The sequence below is a fragment of the Salmo salar genome, chromosome ssa01, assembly GCF_905237065.1.
Source record: "Salmo salar chromosome ssa01, Ssal_v3.1, whole genome shotgun sequence".
Lineage (NCBI taxonomy): Eukaryota > Metazoa > Chordata > Actinopteri > Salmoniformes > Salmonidae > Salmo > Salmo salar.
Window position 1 is genome coordinate 130,237,751 of NC_059442.1, and position 23,907 is coordinate 130,261,657.

Sequence of the window (23,907 nt, forward strand, 5' to 3'; positions counted from 1 at the left end):
CAACCCAGAACCTGCCCCTCCGCCTGCCCTGCCGGAAACTGGGTCCGTAGTTTGTAGGGCCATTTAAAGTCCTGAGGAGAATAAACGAGGTGTGTTACAGGTTACAACTTCCTTCTTATTATCGTATTAACCCCTCGTTTCATGTGTCTCTCCTCAGGCCGGTGATAGCTGGTCCGCTGCAGGAAGATGAGGTACTGGAAGTCCCTCCGCCCCCCCTGGACATCGAGGGGCCCCCGGCGTATACAGTCCGGTCCATCTTGGACTCCAGGCGCCGGGTGAGGGGTCTGCAGTACCTCGTGGACTGGGAGGGGTACGGCCCGGAGGAGAGATGCTGGGTACCGGTGGGGGACATATTGGACCCTACGCTCATCCAGGACTTCCACCGCCTCCATCCGGATCGCCCAGCGCCTCGTCCTCCGGGGCATCCTCGAGGCCGGCGTCGGCGCGCTGCGGGAGCCGCGCGTTGGGGGGTACTGTCACGACACCTACGGAAGGTGGCGCCCCTCCTCGCCCGGGCGGCCCTCGGCGGTCGTCGTCGCCGGCCTACTAGCTGCCAGCGATTTATGTTTCACGTTCTGTTAGTTAGGCCTAGGTTAGTTGCGCACCTGTTTTGTGTTAGTTGTTAGTGGGGAGGGGTATTTAGGCTAGTTAGTTAGGTTTGTTGTTTGTGCGGGATTGTTCGTTGGTCAGGGTGTGTTCGTTATGAGGTTCTGTATTTTTGGAGTTACGCTATTCCTTTTGGGCTGCGTCCCTGGTTATGTTCTTTTAAGGGTGGTGCGTTTCTTTTTGCACACCTTGCACTCCATACCTTTGCATATTTTCCGTGTGGATATTTTATTAAATTCATTCACGGAATCTTTCTGTCTCCTGCGCCTGACTCTTCTGAATCCACAAGCCACCCATTGTGACAATAGCTAATAGTACTAACACGTTAGTAAACTCGCTACAGTCATGCAGTATCGTTACAGTGTACAGTCAGTAAGCAGTTTAGCACTTACACTGGCGGTCCTCGGTGGCAATAAATTAATAAAAACCAAAAGCATACCTTGACATGGAAGAGTTCCAATGTTGTGTTGGATTGTCATAGCCAGCTAGCTAACGTAACATCCCTCTTTTTGAGCAGTGTGTTTGAGTAGGCTAAACTAGCTAGCTGCATTTGCTAGCTAAGTATGTGAAACTGAAATAAATGACAACTCTCTCTCTCTTTCTTGCTTCTCCTTAATTTCTGAATATTTATTTTTTTCAAAACTTAAACTATTGTCTTTCTCTCTCTTTGAGTCAACTACTCACCACATTATATGCACCGCAGTGGTAGCTGTAGCTTATGCTTTGAATTTGTCCAATAGAAACTCTTGTTTGCAACTGTTGGACTAATGATTAGACCTTATATCAGCTAGATGCAGGCAAGTGTGTGCAAGGCGGTATTGAATGTGTCAATGTTTGTCACCTTGATTACTCAAATTTCTTTCTACCTGTGCACATACGTTGTGAACTTTCATTCATAGGCTAGGTTGTAGCAACCTCATGATGGTTATAGGGAAAATGTTAGTATCATGTAGTAGCCTAAGCCTATCGATGTTACATTGAGCTGGATGAATGGAATATGAATGGGAGTCATCCAATATGCTGTAATAGAAATAAAGCCATGCTCATAAAAAAAATTACCATCCTCCCTCATCTTAAACGGCACCGACCGCCACTGGTGAGTGTCAAACGAGTTTGTATGAGTTGCTAACATGTTGGTCTGAAGTAAAGATGTTCAGTTTAATTGCACAAAAAGCCTCCATGCATTTGTAACAGTGTTGTTTTACAAGTTCCTCAAAAGTTCATGATAGTCAAAATTAAGACTTCCTAGAAAGGGCCTCCTTTTAAATGATACTTTATTTACCACCCACACAGGCTGCCCAGTCACTTCTGTGTGACATCTGTGTAAAGGGAACAAAAAGATGGTAAATTAAGCTGTAAGTCAGGTTAAAGAGAGTAAACTATAAACTGTGAGTCGTAGAGTCAAGCCCACAACTATGAGATTTGCCAGTGAGAGAACAATACTACAGTAGGTGTGGGTTGTGGTTATTTCCATGTGATAGACACGTACAGTATATACACAGAGTGTGGTAAATTTTCTAGGAAGCTATTTCAATATCATTAGAACTCACTTCCTGAATTGAAAACTAAATTGACCCCAACCTTGAAGGAGATTAACCTTCTCTCTGATCCTTAAGATATTAAAGTGAAGGCAAGGTTAACTCAGTGGTTACTTACAAAAAAAGAGATATGCAAAATTCTTAATCTACACCCTTTTCCTGGTTCAAAACGACCACACCAAGCCTAAACTCATGAACATACACTCATTAAAGGCCCAGTGCAGGCCCAGTGTGTTTTATTTATTTCCCCATACTATGAGTTTGGAATAATACTGTGAAATTGTGAAAATTATGATATTGCCCTTTTAGTGTAAGAGCTGTCTGAAAAGACCGCCTGAAATGTCAGGCTGTTTCTGTGGGATGGAGTTTTGGCCTGCCTGGTGACGTCACCATTAATAGACCAATAAGAAAGAGAGTTCCAAACCTCTCTGCCAATAACTGCTGTTTTCAGTTTTCCCAGACAGTCCTAGCAAATTCATGCTTGAGAAATTGCTCTTGGTAAGAAGCTATTTTTGTTTCCTTTTGACCATTCTGATTGAAAACAATCACAGTAAAGTACTACATTGTTACTCAGAAATGATTTGATATTGAGATAAAAATGGCTGCATTGGGCCTTTAAATAACACACGGACATTCTACTACTACCCAAACTCGCTAATAAGACACTAACACCCTCTCAGCAATTAATAACACTTTGCTTCCTGAATTGTTCTCTTTAGCAGCATCATGTTCATTTGTGACATTAACACAGAGGCATTCTGAAGGATGAGGAGAGGTAGGCAATAGGCATGGTGTTAAAAGGTATGTTGCCTGGGGCTAGTACATAGTTATTTCAATCACAGGACAAAAACTTTTGTGGAATGTAACCTATTGTATGAAATGGATTTGGAGGGAACCTAATCATGTGATGCTTTTGTTATCGTTTATTTACACTTAAACGACTTACAATAGCAGAAAATAACTCAAGGGGAGAGCCCATATTGTATTAAAGGTCGTCCTTGTTCACAACCATGACAACCATTCATAAAAACATGGTCACTGACTGACTCATGACATGCAAAACGACACCGGGCGTAATACCCAGGTTTTTTCCATGGGCTCTCTGCTACCAACTCTCTACGTCATATACTCAGTTATTGTTATGATTTGTTATTATATGACAAGTTCTCTTCTTGAGCTCTTGGCTACCAATCATCACGTTCACATAAATCTTACGTTATGAAAGCAATAATAGTTTTCCCACTGCTTGGGTGTCGGTCTCCTCTTCTCATATTTGCTGTGAGGCAAATTACATAAAATATGCAAACATATATCCCACCACCCAGCAGAGGACCTCTAACAAAGTAAACAAATTAATTAAACAAAGTTATCCATGACTGCAAGCTGGGAGTAAAGGTCATGACTAGGAGGAGAGTCACAATAGCTTGATTTTCACTCTCATCTCAACAACATGAATGGAAGAGCCGGAGGGGGGAGATAGTGGGTGGAAAGACAGAGAAAGAGAGAGAGAGTGTGAGAGAGTGTGAAAGAGAGAGAAAAAGAGAAAAAGAGGAAGGAAGAGGAGGAGTCTGCAAAGGCCAGAAGCAGGAATTGGGAGTGTGAGATAGAGAGATAGGAGGAGTGGTATCGTAGTTGCTCTGAAACCAGCTCACGATCCAGTGATAAGAGTTCCACAGAAGGAGTTTACTGTTCTCTCCCCACAAAACTCATGGAGCGAGCCTAGTGAAGAACTCAGTCTATAGGAGGCTTGCTATTACCTATACGTTCAAGGTAAGCAGACTGGTTTTCCAGAATTTCTCTTTCTGCATTCTATTCTCCTTCTCTTCCCTTTCCTATTTCTCCCCTTCCTTGCTTACACGGTTTTCTGGGTGAGGTATTTGCAGCTGTGTCTCTAGGCCTCTGGCCAGCTTCTCTCACACACACACACACACACACACACACACACACACACACACACACACACACACACACACACACACACACACACACACACACACACACTCTCTCTCTCTCTCTCTCTCTCTCACTCACTCACTCACTATCAGGGTTAGAAAAGCTTCCACGTAAAACACGGAACCAGAACTTGAAAATCTATGTGCAGCAATAGAAACAGGTTATGTGAAGTGAGATCTAGTGTGTTTTAGAATCATTCAAAAAACAAGCCACAAACTTCTTGTTTCTGCCTTACACAAGAAAACCTATGTTACACAAGACAGAGAGGAACATTTATGCTACTCTCTACTTCAGTGTGTGTGTGAGCTAGGAAGGAAATATAGTCAGCAGAGAGCAGCGAGGGTCTGGGAGAAGGACAGAAAGCTTCTGGAATGCATCCAGGGAAAGGGTCTAGAACAGGGCTCTCCAACCCTGTTCCTGGAGAGCTACCTCCTGTAGATTTTCACTCCAACCGTAATCTAGCACACCTGATTCTAATAATTAGCTCGTTGAGAAACTGAATCAGGTTAGTTACAACTGGGGAGCGAAAACCTACAAGAGGGTAGGTCTCCAGGAACAGGGTTGGAGAGCCCTGCTGTAGAATGGGTGGAATGGAGACATCACCTCTCAGGCCGCTCGCTACCTATACATGTGAAGGCAACCTGGACTCAGGAGTAGACGTAACATATTAAAAGAAAATCTATCTCCCTCCATTTAGTATGATATGTTATGTTTTGTATGGTACGCAGCAAATTGGCCGGTGTTACCTAGTGTTGATTTTTCAGTGTAACATTTCTAGTGTTGATTCAGGTGTTAAATTAACTCTAAGTGTTATATTAACACTCATTGGTGTAAAAGAACCCTAGTGTTGGTGTTAATAACCAGTGTTAAAGGTAAACCACGCCCACCATTATCATGTTTCTCAGCATGCTCTATTGCAGGTAGATTTTTGGAATTGTATTGTTTGTTTCAATATGTATATTTTGGCATGTACATTAATTGATGAACTAATGTTATGCTACTCAAATATACATAACATAGATTTTTCTAAACTAATCCAATCTGTTACTTATTGCACCCATTATTGAAAAGGCTGTTTCAGTTTACAGTGGCTTGCGAAAGTATTCACCCTCCTTGGCATTTTTCCTATTTTCTTGCCTTACAACCTGGAATTAAAATAGATTTTGGGGGTTTTCGTATCATTTGATTTACACTACATGCCTATCACTTTGCAAAATATTTTTTATTGTGAAACAATAAACAATAATAAAATAATACTTTTGCAGCAATTACAGCAGCAACTCTCTTGGGGGTATGTCTCTATAAGCTTGGCACATCTAGCAACTGGGATTTTTGGCCATTCTTCAAGGCAAAACTGCTCCAGCTCCTTCAAGTTGGATGGGTTCAGCTGGTGTAGAGCAATCTTGAAGTCATACCACAGATTCTCAATTGGATTGAGGTCTGGGCTTTGACTAGGCCATTCCAAGACATTTAAATGTTTCCCCTTAAACCACTCAAGTGTTGCTTTAGCAGTATGCTTAGGGTCATTGTCCTGCTGGAAGGTGAACCTCCATCCCAATCTCAAATTTCTGGAAGACTGAAACAGGTTTCCCTCAAGAATTTCCCTGTATTTAGCGCCATCCATCATTCCTTCAATTCTGACCAGTTTCCCAGTCCCTGCCGATGAAAAACATCCCCACAGCATGATGCTGCCACAACCATGGTGTACTCGGGGGGGATGAGAGGTGTTGGGTTTGCGCCAGACATAGCATTTTCCTTGATGGCCAAAAAGCTCAATTTTAGTCTCATCTGACCAGAGTACCTTCTTCCATATGTTTGGGGAGTCTCCCACATGCCTTTTGGCGAATACCAAACGTGTTTTCTTATTTTCTTCTTTAAGCAAAGGCTTTTTTCTGGCCACTCTTCTGTAAAGCCCAGCTCTGTGGAGTGTATGGCTTCAAGTGGTCCTATGGACAGATACTCCAATCTCCGCTGTGGAGCTTTGCTGCTCATTCAGGGTTATCTTTGGTCTCTTTGTTGCCTCTCTGATTAATGCCGTCCTTGCCCTGTCCGCGAGTTTTTGTGGGCGGCCCTCTCTTGGCAGGTTTGTTGTGGTGCCATATTATTTCAATTTTTAATAATGGATTTAATGGTGCTCTGTGGGATGTTCAAAGTTTCAGATATTTTTTTATAACCCAACCCTGATCTGCACTACACAACCTTGTCCCTGACCTGTTTGGAGAGCTCCTTGGTCTTCATGGTGCCGCTTGCTTGGTGGTGCCCCTTGCTTAGTGGTGTTGCAGACACAGGGGCCTTTCAGAACAGGTGGATATATACTGAGATCATGTGACAGATCATGTGACACTTAGTTAAATAAAGTCCACCTGTGTGCAATCTAACAAATACAGTCATGGGTGGTCACTACAATTCACTCGAAAGTCAAGGCACAAGAATGGTTTAATCTATGCAGTGTGTTAATTTAACAGTGAAAAGTGTGGACTGCTATAGACACTGGACCAGTTTTAAGTTTGACACACTCTCAATGTTGAAAAAACACTGGAGAAGTTGCTGTGTATGTATTAATTTGTTGATGTCCATCATCCATTTCATATGATGTGTTACGAATTAAAATTCGAATGATATGTTATGAATTGCAATTTGTACAATACGTAACGAATTTGCAATACATACAGTTGAAGTCGGGAGTTTACATACACTTAGGTTGGAGTCATTAAAACTCGTTTTTCAACCACTCCATAAATTCCTTGTTAATTAACAAACTATAGTTTTGGCAATTCGGTTAGGACATCTACTTTGTGCTTGACACAAGTAATTTTTCCAACCATTGTTTATAGACAGATTATTTCACTTATAATTCACTGTATCACAATTCCAGTGGGTCAGAAGTATACATATACTAAGTTGACTGTGCCTTTAAACAGCTTGGAAAAATCCAGAAAATGATGTCATAGCTTTAGAAGCTTCTGATGGGCTAATTGACATCATTTGAGTCAATTGGAGGTGTACCTGTGGATGTATTTCAAGTCCTACCTTCAAACTCAGTGCCTCTTTGCATGACATCATGGGAAAATCAAAAGAAATCAGCCAACATCTCAGAAAGAAATTGTAGGCCTTCACAAGTCTGGTTCATCCTTGGGAGCAATTTCCAAATGCCTGAAGGTACCACGTTCATCTGTACAAACAATAGTACGCAAGTATAAACACCATGGGACCATGCAGCCGTCATACCGCTTAGGAAGGAGACGCGTTCTGTCTCCTAGAGATGAACGTACTTTGGTGCGAAAAGTGCAAATCAATCCCAGAACAACAGCAAAGGACCTTGTGAAGATGCTGAAGGAAACAGGTTTAAAAGTATATATATCCACAGTAAAACGAGTCGTATATCGACATAACCTGAAAGGCCGCTCAGCAAGGAAGAAGCCACTGCTCCAATTCTGCCATCAAAAGCCAGAGAACGGTTTGCAACTGCACATGGGGACAAAGATCGTACTTTTTGGAGAAATGTCCTCTGGTCTGATGAAACAAAAATGAAAAAGGGGGAGGCTTACAAGCCGAAGAACACCATCCCAACCGTGAAGCACGGAGGTCAGCATCATGTTGTGGGGGTGCTTTGCTTCAGGAGGGACTGGTGCACTTCACAAAATAGATGGCATCATGAGGGAGGAAAATTATGTGGATATATTGAAGCAACATCTCAAAACATCAGTCAGGAAGTTAAAGCTTGGTCGCAAATGGGTCTTCCAAATGGACAATGACCCCAAGCATACTTCCAAAGTTGTGGCAAAATGGCTTAACCTCTACGGGCTAGGGGGCAGAATTGAGAATTTTGAAAAAAATATGTGCCCATTTTTAACTGCCTCCTACACCAACTCAGAAGCTAGGATATGCATATTATTAACAGATGTGGATAGAAAACACTCTGAATTTTCTAAAACAGTTTGAATGGTGTCTGTAAGTATAACAAAACTCATATGGCAGGCAAAAACCTGAGAAAAATACAACCAGGAAATGAGAATTTTGTGGCTGTACTATTTTCGAGTCATTGCTAATAGATCACACAGTGACAAAGGATTCATTTTGCACTTCCTACGGCTTCCACTAGATGTCAACGATCTTTATTAAGTTGTTTGAAGCGTCTATGATGAACAGAGACCGAATTAGAATGCAGGGAAGTTGACGTCCCTGGGATGTCGTCACTTCATTATTGCATTATTGCATGTGAGGCGAGACATTTTTCAAAAACGTTTTTCAAGACACAGGAGAGGTCGGGTTGAAATATTACTGATGTTTCACGTTAAAAATGGTCCTAAAGATTGATGCTAAACAACATGTTTGAACGAACGTAAATAGATTTTTTTTTAAACTTTTCGTCATGACTTTTCCCCCCCGCCCTACATTTTGAGGAGCCTAACAACATGGAACAACTTGGAGTTATTTGGACATAAATTATGAACTTTGTCGAAAGAAACCACATTTGTTGGACCTGGGATTCCTGGAAGTGCCTTCTGATGAAGATAATCAAAGGTAAGGTTTTATTTACAATAGTATTATTGATATTAGATGGTGCTAACCTGTATATCCTAGCCTATTGTTCTTAGCATGTTCTTAGCATAGCACCCCGTTTATTGCAGTGTGATTTCCCAGTAAAGTTATTTTGAAATCTGGCAATGTGGTAGCATTTACGAGATGTTAATCTATAATTCTTTGAATGACAATATTATCATTTACCAATGTTTTCGAATAGTAATTTTGTAAATTGTAACGCTGCTTCACCGGAAGCATTTGAGGGGAAAAAAAATATCTGAATTTCACCGCTACTGTAAAATGCTGTTTTTGGATATAAATATGAACTTGATGGAAAAAAAATGCATGTATTGTATAACATAATGTCCTAGGAGTGTCATCTGATGAAGATTGTCAAAGGTTAGTGCATAATTTTAGCAGGTTATCTGCTTTTGGTGACGCCTGTCTTTAAATTGACAAAACATTACACACAACTATTTTCAATGTACTCTCCTAACATAACCTAACTTTATGCTTTCGCCGTAAAGCCTCTTTGAAATCGGACAATGTGGTTGGATTTAGGAGATGTTTATCTTTCAAATGGTGAAAAATAGTTGATTGTTTGAGAAATTGAAATTATTAGATTCTTGCAGTTTTGAATTTCCCGCCATGGTCTCTTGACAATAAATCCCAATACCGGGATCAGGTCCTCAACAGGTTTTAAGGACAACAAAGTCAAGGTATTGGAGTGGCCATCGCAAAGCAAAGTATATTTGAACGTTCTATTTCGCCCAGAGTACAAACTTTTGATTTATTATTTTATTATTACTACTGTACCTACATTCTTAAAAACTAAAACAGAAAAAGTGTAAAAAAATGTAGGAAAAGCCATAAGAGGGAAAAGCACGATGGGATGGGGGATAGGGGGATGGGTAGAGAGAACAGTAGAGGGCTCTGAAAACTATTTTTGCTGAAATAACCACTTCCTTTTGTGACTAGAGTCTAATACTTCCTGTGGCACACATCAGAGGGCATGATAGGTCACCAAAAATAATTGTGAAGTCTGCCTAGGCCTTGCAGTCCCAAGATATATCTGAGCCTAGAGGAAAGTCTTTGTCCTCAGGCCTGTAGGGAAGCCAAAGCCAGGGAAACTACCAAGGACAAGGGTTTGGCCAAAGTGAAGCACTTTACACTTACAGTAATCATGTTACTGATCCTGAACTAAAGCCTTATTAGGTGAGAAGGGATGAGCTCACTGTAGAAAGTGATTGTGTGTTATGGGGAATGAGTGCGGTGGTGCCGGCTACTCTACAGAGGGACCTATTGAAGGAGCTACATGAAAACCACTGGGGCATGGTCAAAAACTAAGCTCTTGCAAGGTGCCACTTTTGCTGGCCCAGGTTAGACCCAGACATAGAAGACATGGTAAGGAGATGCCAGGTGTGTCAGTCTAATAGACATATGCCGAACCTTGCACCAGTGCATCCTTGGAAATGGCCTGAGAGCGCATCCATATAGATTTTGCTCAGAAGGGAAAGCACCAGTTCTTAGTAGTTACGGATGCATACTCACGCTGACAAGTAGTATTTTCGTTTTATATATCGTTTTCCTCGTTTTTTCGTATATATTTCGTATATATTTTAATATCACTTTCCATCTACGGACTGCTATTTTTATACTTTAGAACCAGAACACCCATCAGAAGCTAGCTAGCTACTAGCTAGTAGTCAGTTAGCCACTGCTAGCGGTCTTCACCGTTAACTAGGACACCAGCCAGCCTCAGCTCGGTCAATACCTGCCAGTCTGCACAGCGCGATATCAACCTAGAGCATATCGGACAGCTTTTTCTCTACCACATCTCCGGATTCCTACCGCAAGCACTGAACCTTTACACCGGATCATCTCAGCTAGCTGGCTGCTATCCGAGTGGCTACTCCTGGCTAACGTCTCTGTCCCGAAGCAAGCACCAGTTAACCTTGAGCTAGCCTCGAGCTAGGCCAATCTCCCGGCTTGCCGAAGAGGTCCACCAACTAATTCTTGGGCTACAATACCTCTTTTGTCAATTGGTCTGGACCCTTTACTGCCAACACGGAGCCCCGCCGATCCATCACGACTGGTCTGCCGATGTAATCGCCCGAGGTGGTTTCAACAGGCTCTTCCGTTGCGACATCGCCGAAGGCCCACCTGCTAGCCCCAGCCCGCTAGCTGTCTGAATTGCCGCGTAGTAGCGACTGCTGAATCGTCTCCCTGACTCACCTATTGCTACTCTCTGGACCCTATGATCACTTGGCTACACATGCCTCTCCCTAATGTCAATAAGCCTTGTCTATTGCTGTTTTGGTTAGTGATTATTGTCTTATTTCAATGTAGAGCCCCCAGCCCTGCCCAATATGCCTTAGATAGCCCATTTGTCCCACCCCCCACACATGCGGGGACCTCACCTGGCTTAACTGGTGCCTCTAGAGACAAAACCTCTCATCGTCACTCAATGCCTAGGTTTACCTCCACTGTACTCACATCCTACCATACCCTTGTCTGTACATTATGCCTTGAATCTATTCTCCCACGCCCAGAAATCTGCTCCTTTTACTCTCTGTTCTGAACACACTAGACGACCAGTTCTTATAGCCTTTAGCCGTACCCTTATCCTCCTCCTCCTCTGTGCCTCTAGTGATGTAGAGGTTGACCCAGGCCCTGCAGCCCCCAGCACCACTCCCATTCCCCAGGCGCTCTCATTTGTTGACTTCTGTAACCGCAAAAGCCTTGGTTTCATGCATGTTAACATCAGAAGCCTCCTCCCTAAGTTTGTATTATTCACTGCCTTAGCACACTCCGCCTACCCTGATGTCCTAGCCGTGTCTGAATCCTGGCTTAGGAAGGCCACCAAAAATCCTGACATTTCCATCCCCAACTACAACATTTTCCGACAAGATAGAACTGCCAATGGGGGCGGAGTTGCAATCTACTGCAGATATAGCCTGCAGAGTTCTGTCATACTATCCAGGTCTGTGCCCAAACAATTCAAGCTTCTTCTTTTAAAAATCCACCTTTCCAGAAACAAGTCTCTCACCGTTGTTATAGATCGCCCTCAGCCCCCAGCTGTGCCCTAGACACCATATGTGAATTGACTGCCCCCCATCTATCTTCAGATTTCGTACTGTTAGGTGACCAAAACTGGGATATGCATAACACCCCGGCCGTCCTACAATCTAAGCTAGATGCCCTCAATCTCATACAAATTATCAAGGAACCTACCAGGTACAACTCTAAATCCGTAACCATGGGCACCCTCTTAGATATCATCCTGACCAACTTGCCCTCTAAATACACCTCTGTCTTCAACCAGGATCTCAGCGATCACTGCCTCATTGCCTGCATCTGTAATGGGTCCGCGGTCAAACGACCATCCCTCATCACTGTTAAACGCTCCCTAAAACACTTCAGCGAGCAAGCCTTTCTAATCAACCTGGCCCGGGTATCCTGGAAGGATATTGACCTCATCTCATCAGTAGAGGATGCCTGGTTGCTCTTTAAAAGTTATTTCCTATGCCATCTTAAATAAGCATGCCCCATTCAAAAAATGTAGAACTAAGAACAGATATAGCCCTTGGTTCACCCTTGACTTGACTGCCCTTGACCAGCACAAAAACATCCTGTGGCGTTCTGCATTAGCATCGAATAGCCCCTGTGAACTTTTCAGGGAAGTCGGGAACCAACATACACAGTCAGTTTCGAAAGCTAAGGCTAGCTTTTTCAAACAGAAATTTGCATCCTGTAGCACTAATTCCCCCAAAATTTGGGACACTGTAAAGAAACTTGCCCAAGCCCATCCCGCTTCTCCATCACCAAAATCCAGACAGCTGATGTTCTGAAAGAGCTGCAAAATCTGGATCCCTACAAATCAGCTGGGCTAGACAATCTGGACCCTCTATTTCTAAAATCATCTGCCCAAATTGTTGCAACCCCATAGCCTGTTCAACCTCTCTTTCATATCGTCTGAGATCCCCAAAGATTGGAAAGCTGCCGCGGTCATCCCCCTCTTCAAAGGGAGTGACACTCTAGACCCAAACTGTTATAGACCTATATCCATCCTGCCCTGCCTTTCTAAAATCTTTGAAAGCCAAGTTAATAAACAGATCACCGACCATTTCGAATCGCACCGTACCTTCTCCACTATGCAATCTGCCTTCCGAGCTGGTCATGGGTGCACCTCAGCCACGCTCAAGGTCCTAAACGATATCATAACCGCCATCAATAAAATACAGTACTGTGCAGCTGTCTTCATCAACCTGGCCAAGGCTTTCGACTTTGTCAATCACCACATTCTTATCGGCAGACTCAGTAGCCTTGGTTTCTCAAATGACTGCCTCGACCTGGTTCTCCAACTATGCCACAGGATTCAATTCTCGGGCCGACTCTTTTCTCTGCATATATAACAATGATGTCGCTCTTGCTGCTGGTGGTTCTCTGGTCCACCTCTACGCAGACGACACCATTCTGTATACATCTGGCCCTTTGGACACTGTGTTATCAAACCTCCAAACGAGCTTCAATGCCATACAACACTCCTTCCGTGGCCTCCAACTGCTTTTAAATGCTAGTAAAACGAAATGCATGCTCTTCAACCGATTGCTGCCCGCACCCGCCCGCCCGACTAGCATCACTACTCTGGACGGGTCTGACTTAGAATATGTGGACAACTACAAATACCTAGGTGTCTGGTTAGACTGTAAACTCTCCTTCCAGACTTACATTAAGCATCTCCAATCCAAAATTAAATCTAGAATCGGCTTCCTATTTCGCAACAAAGCCTCCTTCACTCATGCTGCCAAACATACCCTCGTAAAACTGACTATCCTACCGATCCTTGACTTCGGCGACGTCATTTACAAAATAGCCTCCAACACTCTACTCAGCAAACTGGATGTAGTCTATCACAGTGCCATCCGTTTTATCACCAAAGCCCCATATACTACCCACCACTGTGACCTGTATGCTCTCGTTGGCTGGCCCTCGCTACATATTCGTCTCCAAACCCACTGGCTCCAGGTCATCTATAAATCTTTGCTAGGTAAAGCCCCACCTTATCTCAGCTCACTGGTCACCATAGCAACACCCACCCATAGCACGCGCTCCAGCAGGTATATTTCACTGGTTATCCCCAAAGCCAATACTTCCTTTGGCCACCTTTCCTTCCAGTTCTCTGCTGCCAATGACTGGAACGAATTGCAAAAATCACTGAAGCTGGAAACTTACAGTGGGGGAAAAAAAGTATTTAATCCTCTGCTGATTTTGTACGTTTACCCACTTAGAAAGAAATGATCAGTCTATAATTTTATTTGAACAGTGAGAGATAGAATAACAACAAAGAAATCCAGAAAAACGCATGTCAAAAATGTTATAAAATGTTATAAAAACACCCCCATTTTATAGTTGTAAATGAGAACTTGTTCTCAACTGGCCTACCTGGTGAAATAAAGGTGAAATAAATAAATAAATAAAGTGTATGAGTAATACTTCAGCTACAGTCACGGTAGAGTCACTCTACCGTTCTCAGCCTATGAGTTAGTTGAGGAGTGTGTTCAGACAATGGGCCACAGCTGGTGTCAAAAGAGTTTAGATTTAAAATGGTTGCAAATAGCCAATGGCATTTGTATGCAGGGGTTGAGTTATTTGAATTAACAAATGATAATGGGGTTTCCGTTCTTGCATTGAAGTGATTGGATTACGAGATGCAAGGGCGGTAAAAGTTCAATGATGTATTGGAGAGTTGGGGCTGAAGACACTGTAGAGAGTAGTCAACTGTAATGTGTTAAGGAGAACATTAAATAAATCTGTTCCATTTATTATAAGTACGCTTCGGAGTCTTCAGTAAAAGAATCCAGCATCTTAGGATGCAACAGTTAGGAGATAGGTTAAAGGGTTAAGGTTAGGGTTAGGGGAAAGGTTAGTAATATGCTAAGTAGTTGCAAAGTAGCTAAAGTAGTAAGTAAGTGCAAAGTTGCTAAAATACTAAAGTTTACAATGATGAAATTCAAACTCGCAACCTTTGGGTTTCTAGATGTTCGTGTTATACACCCACAGCCTTTTTGTTTTGTCTTAAGTAGTCTTATGTAACCATACCATTCTAATTTGAGTGTCCCGGATTTACGTTTACTATGTTACTTCTAGTCTATGAGACCAGGCTGGTGAAGGAGGGGGTTAAGATGGGGAGATTCTCTTTTGGGTAAAAGACCATCCTCCGTCCTCTCTCCTCCATGACCCGGAAAACCAATAAGAGGTGGTCGAGGAGTGTGTCAATTCATTAGACAAGCAGAATAGTGTCCTCCCTTACTTGATAGTCACCTTTCATTGGGATTCTCATGTGTATATCCTAATGTTTTAAAATAATATGCTACTTATTGTTTTATCTATAAAATGTCTTGCAAAACTAACTTAAATGGTTTTGAGCACTTTACACATTATTTTGGGATCCACCCCTGTAAACGTCATTTGCCTAATAATGTGCAAATGTAGAGAAGGAAGTGCTTCCACGTTCACTCTCCTCGCCGACTCCCCTTGATTGACTTTTAACTTTTTCAAAAGGAGGCGAGAGGAGAGAGGACGGAGAAAGGACGGAGGAGAGAGGACGGAGGAGAGAGGGCGCTGGAAGGGAGCAAATCGAAGTGATAAAAGGGCCTTTTATCACTTCACCTGTCCGCAGGCAGGGTTGGGGAGTAACTGTAATGAGTTACATTACCAGAAAAAAAGATTGGAATCAGAATAGATACTTTTGAGAAATTACATGATTATTTCTTTCATTACTTTTAAACCTTTAAGTTTTTTCTTGACATTCGATTCAGTATTGAACAAGGGTGCAAGTTTAAGTTTGTTCCACCTGAACGAGTCACACCACAAGTCAGAGACCACTGTTGTTTTCTTCTATATACCTCTTAAGGGGAAAGTAATCAGATTACATTACCGAGTTTGGGTAATTCAAATGTTACGTTACTGATTACAATTTTGGACAGGTAACTGTAACGGATTACATTTCGAAAGTAACTTACCCAACCCCGGCTGCCGGACACATTAAGGTGTAGTCTAATCCTATTGTACTTGGGCAGAGAATGGCTGACACTGACACAGTGTGTATCGCTTCCTGGCAGCAGTGCCAATGTAAACTAGCTAGTCAGACGAGCTAGACTACCTGGACATGCTTTCGGGGAAGAAAACAGTTACTTTCAACATTCATTCTCTTGAATTGTTTTTATTTGTCTTTGGTCCAGCGCCTGTGGCATGATTGATGTGCTAATTCCTCTGTTTCTGAGCTCTGCATGCCAGGCCTGCACAAGGTCGGTGGTTGAGACTGGTGCCAAGATAAGTACAGTCGACTGATAAGGCTAACGCTTCACAGGGTTTACTAGAGGATGGCTGCTGAGGTAGGCAAAGTGTTCCGCGTTGTCAAGTGGTTCACAACCAACATAGATTACTGTTGGATTTGATGGTTGTCCTGGGGAAGGCTCGTGGAGAACCTTTGTTTTGTTTATGTTCTTACAAGAGTCCCAGACTCTTTTATGCTTCAGATAACCTGCTCATGGCAGTTCGGAGGTTTGCTTTGGAGTGGACAATAATGACCTCGTATTGGAGGTCTTTGACTGTTGTAGTTCTCACTTTGGTTTTTGCGTGAAGGCCGGAAAGATTGAAGAGGTTTCCATCTGTTCTGTATTGTACAGTGATTCCTGAGTGCTGCAAGGAAGAGGGAGAAGAGAGTTGGTGCCAGCATACATACTTACACACACACGGACCAACATGTTCACTTGTATTCCGTAATCTTTATCTGTCAATCAGCAGAGAATATGCTCTGATACCTTCGTACGTTCATGTTAATGTATTGAGTCAAACAACTGAGTTAACACTATTTACAATCTAAACTGCAAAGACGAAAATCAATATTTCTGTAAATGTTCCATGTATAAGGGCAGTACGAATGGGAACACAAAGGTATCAGAGCTATTTTCTGAACATGACTCAATCCGGTCTTTAACACTATATACACTGAGTCAAATAAAACATTAGGAACAGTTATGTTTTGTAACCCCCTTTTGCCCTCAGAACAGCCTCAATTCGTCAGGGCATGGACTCTACAAGGTGTCTGAAAGCGTTCCACAGGGATGCTGGCCCATGTTGACTCCAATGCTTCCCACAGTTGTGTCAAGTTGGCTGGATGTCCTTCGGGTGGTGGACCATTCTTGATAGACATGGGAAACTGTTGAGTGTGAAAAACCCAGCAGCGTTGCAATTCTTGACACACTCAAACCGGTGTGCCTGGCACCTACTACCATCTTTTGTCTTGCTCATTCCCCCTCTGAATGGCACACATACACAATCCATGTCTCAATTGTCTCAAGGCTTAAAAATCCTTCTTTAACCTGTCTCCTCCCCTTCATCTACACTGATTGAAGTGTATTTAACAAGTGACATCAATAGAGGATCATAGCTTTCACCTGGATTCACCTGGTCAGATGGAACAGAGTAAATAGGCATTTTAACATCATAGATTTAGCCGGTGGTAACTTGTGGAATAGACACCGGCTGGAATGAGGTTTTAACCAGACAGGATTAGACACATCCAAATCAAATCAAACTTTATTTGTCACATGCGCCAAATACAACAAGTGTAGACCTTACCGTGAAATGCTTACTTACAAGCCCTTAAACAACAGTGCAATTCAAGAAGAGTTAAGAAAATATTTACCAAATAAAGTACAAAATAATAAAAAGTAACACAATAAAATAACAATAACGAGGCTATATACAGGGTGTACCGGTTCCGAGTCTGTGTGGGGGGTACAGGTTAGTTGAGGTAATTTGTACATGTAGGTAGGGGTGAAGTGACTATGCATAGGTAATAAACAGCGAGTAGCAGCAGTGTACAAAACAAATGGAAGGGGGGTGGGTGGGGGGTGTCAATGTAAATAGTCCAGTGACAATTTGATTAATTATTCAGCAGTCTTATGGCTTGGGGGGGTAGAAGCTGTTAAGGAGCCTTTTGGTCCTAGACTTGGTGCTCCGGAACCACTTGCCGTGCGGTAGCAGAGAAAACAATCTATGAAATGGGTGACTGGAGTCTCTGACAATTTTACGGGCTTTCCTCTGACACCGCCTATTATATAGGTCCTGGATGGCAGGAAGCTTGGTTCCAGTGATGTACTGGGCCGTACACACCCTCTGTAGCGCCTTATGGTCAGATGCCGAGCAGTTGCCATACCAGGCGGTGACGCAACCAGTTAGGATGCTTTCGATGGTGCAACTGTAGAACTTTTTGAGGATCTGGGGATCCATTACAAATCTTTTTAGTCTCCTGAGGGGGAAAGGTTTTGTCGTGCCCTCTTCACGACTGTCTTGGTGTGTTTGGACCATAATAGTTTGTTGGTGATGGGGACACCAAGGAACTCTCAACCTGCTCCCCTACAGCCCCGTCGATGTTAATGGGGGCCCGTTTGGCCCGCCTTTTCCTGTAGTCCACGATCAGCTCATTTGTCTTGCTCACATTGAGGTTGTTGTCCTGGCACCACACTGCCAATGCTCTGACCACCTCCCTATCGGCTGTCTCATTGTTGTCGGTGATCAGGCCTACCACTGTTGTGTCGTCAGCAAACTTAATGATGGTGTTGGAGTCATGCTTGGCCACGCAGTCGTGGGTGAACAGGGAGTACGAGGGGACGAAGTACACACCCCTGAGGGGCCCCAGTGTTGAGGATCAGCATGGCAGACGTGTTGTTGCCTACCCTTACCACCTGGGGGCAGCCCGACAGGAAGTCCAGGATCCAATTGCAGAGGGAGGTGTTTAGTCCCAAGGTCCTTAGTTAGTGATGAGTTTCGTGGGCACTATGGTGTTGAACACTGAGCTGTAGTCAATGAACAGCATTCTCACATACAGTTCAAGTCGGAAGTTTACATACACTTAGGTTGGAGTCATTAAAACTCGTTTTTCAACCACTCCACACATTTCTTGTTAACAAACTAGCTTTGGCAAGTCGGTTAGGGCATCTACTTTGTGCATGACACAAGGAATTTTTCCAACAATTGTTTGCAGACAGATTATTTCACTGAAGATTCACTGTATCACAATTCCAGTGGGTCAGAAGTTTACATACACTAAGTTGACTGTGCCTTTAAACAGCTTGGAAAATTCCAGAAAAGGTTGTCATGGCTTTAGAAGCTTCTGATTTTGAGTCAATTGGCGGTGTACCTGTGGATGTATTTCAAGGCCTACCTTCAAACTCAGTGCCTCTTTGCTTGACATCATGAGAAAATCAAAAGAAATCATCCAAGACCTCAGGAAAAGAAATTGTAGACCTCCACAAGTCTGGTTCATCCTTGGGAGCAATTTCCAAACACCTGAAGGTACCACGTTCATCTGTACAAACAATAGTACGCAAGTATAAAAACCATGTGACCTCGCAGCCTTCATACTGCTCAGGAAGGAGACGCGTTCTGTCTCCTAGAGATGAACGTACTTTGGTGCGAAAAGTGCAAATCAATCCCAGAACAACAGCAAAGGACCTTGTGAAGATGCTGGAGGAAACAGGTACAAAAGTATCTATATCCACAGTAAAACGAGTCCTATATCGACGTAACCTGAAAGGCCGCTCAGCAATGAAGAAGCCACTGCTGCAAAACCGCCATCCAAAAGCCAGAGAACGGTTTGCAACTGCACATGGGGACAAAGATCGTACTTTTTGGAGAAATGTCCTCTGGTCTGATGAAACAAAAATGAAAAAGGGGGAGGCTTACAAGCCGAAGAACACCATCCCAACCGTGAAGCACGGGGGTCAGCATCATGTTGTGGGGGTGCTTTGCTGCAGGAGGGACTGGTGAACTTCACAAAATAGATGGCATCATGAGGAAGTAAAAATGATGTGGATATACTCAAGCAACATCTTAAGACATCAGTCAGGAAGTTAAAGCTTGGTCGCAAATGGGTCTTCCAAATGGACAATGACTCCAAGCATGCTTCCAAAGTTGTGGCAAAATGGCTTAAGGACAACAAAGTCAAGGTATTGGAGTGGTCATCACAAAGCCCTGACCTCAATCCTATAGAAAATTTGTGGGCAGAACTGAAAAAGTGTGTGTGAGCAAGGAGGCCTTCAAACCTGACTCAGTTACACCAGCTATGTCAGAAGGAATGGGACAAAATTCTCCCAACTTATTGTGGGAAGCTTGTGGAAGACTATCTAAAACATTTGACCCAAGTTAAACAATTTAAAGGCAATGCTACCAAATACTAATTGACTGTATGTAAACTTCTGACCCAACTTCTGGGAATGTGATAAAAGCTGAAATAAATAATTCTCTCTGCTATTATTCTGACATTTAACATTCTTAAAATAAAGTGGTGATCCTATCTGACCTAAGATAGGGCATTTTTACTAGGATTAAATATCAGGAATTGTGAAAAACTGAGTTTAAATGTATTTGGCTAAGCTGTATGTAAACTTCAGACTTCAACTGTATGTAAATAAGGTATTTCTGTATTTTATTTTTAATACATTTGCAAAAAATTCTAAAAACCTGTTCTTGCTTTGTCATTATGGGGTATTGTGTGTAGATTGAGGTATTTTTTTTATTGAATCAAGTTTAGAATATAGCTGTAATGTAACGAAATGTGGAAAAGGTTAACAGGTCTGAATACTTTATGAATGCACTGTAGAGTAAGCAAGTTAGTTGAATTCATGACCTCATTCGCCCTCAAAATATGTTTCATTCACATCATAACACACTTTATCTTTGTATTTTTATTTTATTTTTACCCTACTTTTCGATCTTGTCTCATCGCTGCAACTCCCCAACGGGCTCGGGAGAGGCGAAGGTGGAGTCATGTGACCCACCTAACCGTGCCTCTTAACACCCGCCAGTTTAACCCGGAAGCCAGCCGCACCAATCTGTCGGAGGAAATGCCTTTCAACTGGCGACCGGGGTCAGCCTACAGGCACCCGGCCAGCCACAAGGAGCTGCTAGGGCGTGATCAGCCAAGTAAAGCCCCCCCTGGCCAAACCCTCCCATTACCTGGACGACGCTGGGCCAAAGAATGAACTTAAATCAGCCACACAAGGTGCTGCACAACCAGTAGTGGACAACAGGGCTCCAAGCATTTTCTCTTGAGACACAGGCCAATATATGATTGTTGTAATTTGTGTGTTTTGGGATGCTGAAAAAAGTATGTTCTATTGGAGAACATTCAAGTCTCTGATCTCCTTATCAGAAAGTGTTCGGGTGGGCTGAAATCTTGCCTCAGAACTCTTGCCTCAACTGCAAAATAACATCAATGGCTTCACTTCTATTCCCGTAATCTTTATCTGTCAGTCAGCAGAAAAAAAATGCTCTGAAACCTTCGTAGATGATTGTTAATGTATTGAGTCACATTACGTGAAATGAGTTCTCAGTCTGCTACTTCTTAGGATCTGACCCTATATCTGACTAGGGGAAATGGCTGAGGATAGCACTACACACCAAGTTTGACTACAGTCAGATGCGACTGTTTGCACATAAATATATGGCCTAAAAGGATTACACAATATCCACAAGTTGCAATATCTCAACAAGGATATTTGTCAAATATATTGACACAATTACATACCCAGGTCATTTTATCAGGTACTATCTGATACTGACATATCTGAGCATGTGTAATATTGGATATTTTTTTACCAGTCTATTTGTTCAGTGACAGGCAAGTTAGTTTAGAAAGTTTAAGAAGTAATTCAGTTTCAGTGGCTAAGCTGTAACCCTCTGGGTTTTTCCATGTAACTTTCCGACTGTAGTAAATCTAACACCATAACCGATACATTAGCGGTCACATATAGCATGTTAAATGCATCTACAAGTACATTCTTCAATAGTTGGCATTCCTTCTTGGCTAGGTATCTTTTCCGTCCTCTTAAAAAAAGAAAAACGGATCATAATTCACTGTAATTTAATGATTAATGCCTCTTTCTCCCTCTCTCAGATGGGTGACCAAGATGTTTATGAAAGACTGTCGGGGTCCCAGACAGACGGAGAGATGGGCGATGAGAAAGGAGAAAGCGAAGGAGAGAGTGAAAAGAGGGGGTCATGGACAGGCACTGAGAGTTTCTACCAGTTCTCATCCTCTCTACGTGCTGTGGTTCGCATTAGACAGAAATACCAGACCATGAAGAAACGACGGCTGGAGTTAGCCGGGCTGGGTGGAGTAGGGCCAGTGGTAGGGGCTGGTCTCTTCACTGGGGCCCCTGTTCGCGCCAGCCCCAAAATCTTCACCTTTGAGGGGTTGACCCCCTCCAGCGCCACCACGACCTTGTCCTTGCTCCTCCAAAAGAAGAAGAAGAAGAGGTCGCGGCGGGTCATGTTCCCCAGTGGAGGGGGGTGCAGAGCCCCCCTCGTAAAGGAACGCAGCCGAGCGAAGAACTGCCTCTTCCTCCTCTGCACCATCCTCTTCCTCCAGGTAATGTGTATGTGTGTGAGGTTAATCTTCATCTTTGTCTTCCTCTTTGTGTGTTTATGTCTCATTCTGTACTTTATCCCTCCCTCCCTCCATACAGGTGTATAATGCCATAGAGAACCTTGACGACCATGTCCTGAAGTATGACCTGGAGGGATTAGAGAAGACTCTATGTAGGGAGGTGTTTGGCCAGCAGGGGGCGATGGAGGCTCTGTTAGCCCAGCTCAGAGACTACCTCTCTACCTACGTCCACAATAAACCCCTGGTCCTCTCCTTACATGGGAGCAGCGGCGTGGGGAAGAGCCACGTAGGGAGACTCCTGGCTGCGCACTTCCGCTCGGTGGTGGGGGAGCCCCTGGTTCTCCAGTACTTTGTGTTGCACCACTGCCCCCTGGAGGATGACGCCTGGCGATGCGCCCGAGCGCTGACGATCTTAGTGTCGGAGACAGTGCTGAGAGCAGAGGAGGAGGAGAAAATTCCAGTATTCATCTTTGACGAAGCAGAGCACCTTCACCCAGAGCTGCTTGATGCGCTGCGGGATCTGGTGCAATCAAACCTCTCCAACGAATACCTTAACGCAGTCTACCTGTTCCTTAGCAACCAAGGACACCATCACATCACTAAGCACCTGCTGCACAACTCCTCCAGCGACTCTATGATGACCGTGTCTGAGTACCATGGCAACTTCGTCAAGGAGCTGACCCCGTTGTTGCGGAACACTCTGGAGACGCTCCACCCACTGTGGGCAGAAGCTGAACTCATACCTCTGACCCTGCTGGAGAAAGGTCACGTGACGGAGTGCTTCCTGGATGAGATGATGAGGGAGGGGTTCTACCCGGACCGTACCAACATTGAGAGGCTGGCGGGGGAGATAGAGTACTACCCCGTGGTATGGGGCCGGGTGTATGCCCTGACAGGCTGTAAACAGGTTGTGGCGAAGGTCAACCTGCTATGAGAGACCTACAGAGGGATGTTGAGATTACAGAAGACAGGGACAGCGAAAGACGTGTCCTGAGAAAAGATACTACTGGACAGTGTCAGTTCCAAGAACTATTTTGGCCCATAGTCTTTTGGAGCCTAAAGACTTTTGGTGTTTCTTGTGATCCATCAAGCAAACAAAGCCCACGTTACTAGCCAGAACCCACCATTGGGGGAAAAACATTGTGGTATGTCTGAGAATGAGGAGTATTTCCACGATGAAGGCTAATCATGTCAGATAATCGTCTTTTCTACGTTCTGTAACTTAGCACCATCCTGAACGAGCCCCTTGGTTACTAGATTAATAGATAATTACCATTTAGGTATGAGATTGGATAGGTAGGCCTAATATCATAGCCTGCACATCTGGACAGGAGTCAAAATCAGGAGTTGTGGTCATGGTGAAGCACCACTGCTCATTCTCCCACGATGCTGTTAGGCAAACTACTGACAGTAATACACAGACCCGCTCCCAATAGAGCCTTCAAACTCAACTCTGGACCTCGAAGCCAGTTCCACTTCATTTGTTCATTGTTCCCTTCTAATCAGGAACTGATTTAGACCTGAGACAATAGATGTGTGCAATTAGTTATCAGGGCTAAACAAAAAACCAGCAAGCTCCAGACCTCGTAGTGTAAGAGTTGAATACCACTGCAATAGAAGAAGATATTAGTAATTGTACCAAATGAGCCTGGTTGTGACAATGATAACGGCAGGGCCAAGAGCAGCACAGGAAAATGTGATTAAGTAGTTGTATTTTGTTAACATACTATCTTGATTAAACTGTATCATGCTTTCTGAATTATTCATCTTTCTGTTTGACAGCGACCAAGGGGTTTGGGACATAATGCTTGTTCTGAAGCCCCCCAG

General features: G+C 43.5%; 1 protein-coding gene across 1 annotated transcript; it reads left to right on the forward strand.

The window, feature by feature from the left end:
- Nucleotides 1-3,634: 3,634 nt before the first annotated feature.
- On the forward strand, nucleotides 3,635-23,839 carry LOC106562691 (torsin-4A). Its single transcript, XM_014127678.2, has 3 exons — nucleotides 3,635-3,914; nucleotides 21,589-22,062; nucleotides 22,160-23,839. The coding sequence occupies exons 2-3, from the start codon at nucleotides 21,589-21,591 to the stop codon at nucleotides 23,012-23,014; spliced, it is 1,329 nt and encodes a 442-aa protein (XP_013983153.1). The 5' UTR covers nucleotides 3,635-3,914; the 3' UTR covers nucleotides 23,015-23,839.
- The last annotated feature ends 68 nt before the right edge of the window (nucleotides 23,840-23,907 follow it).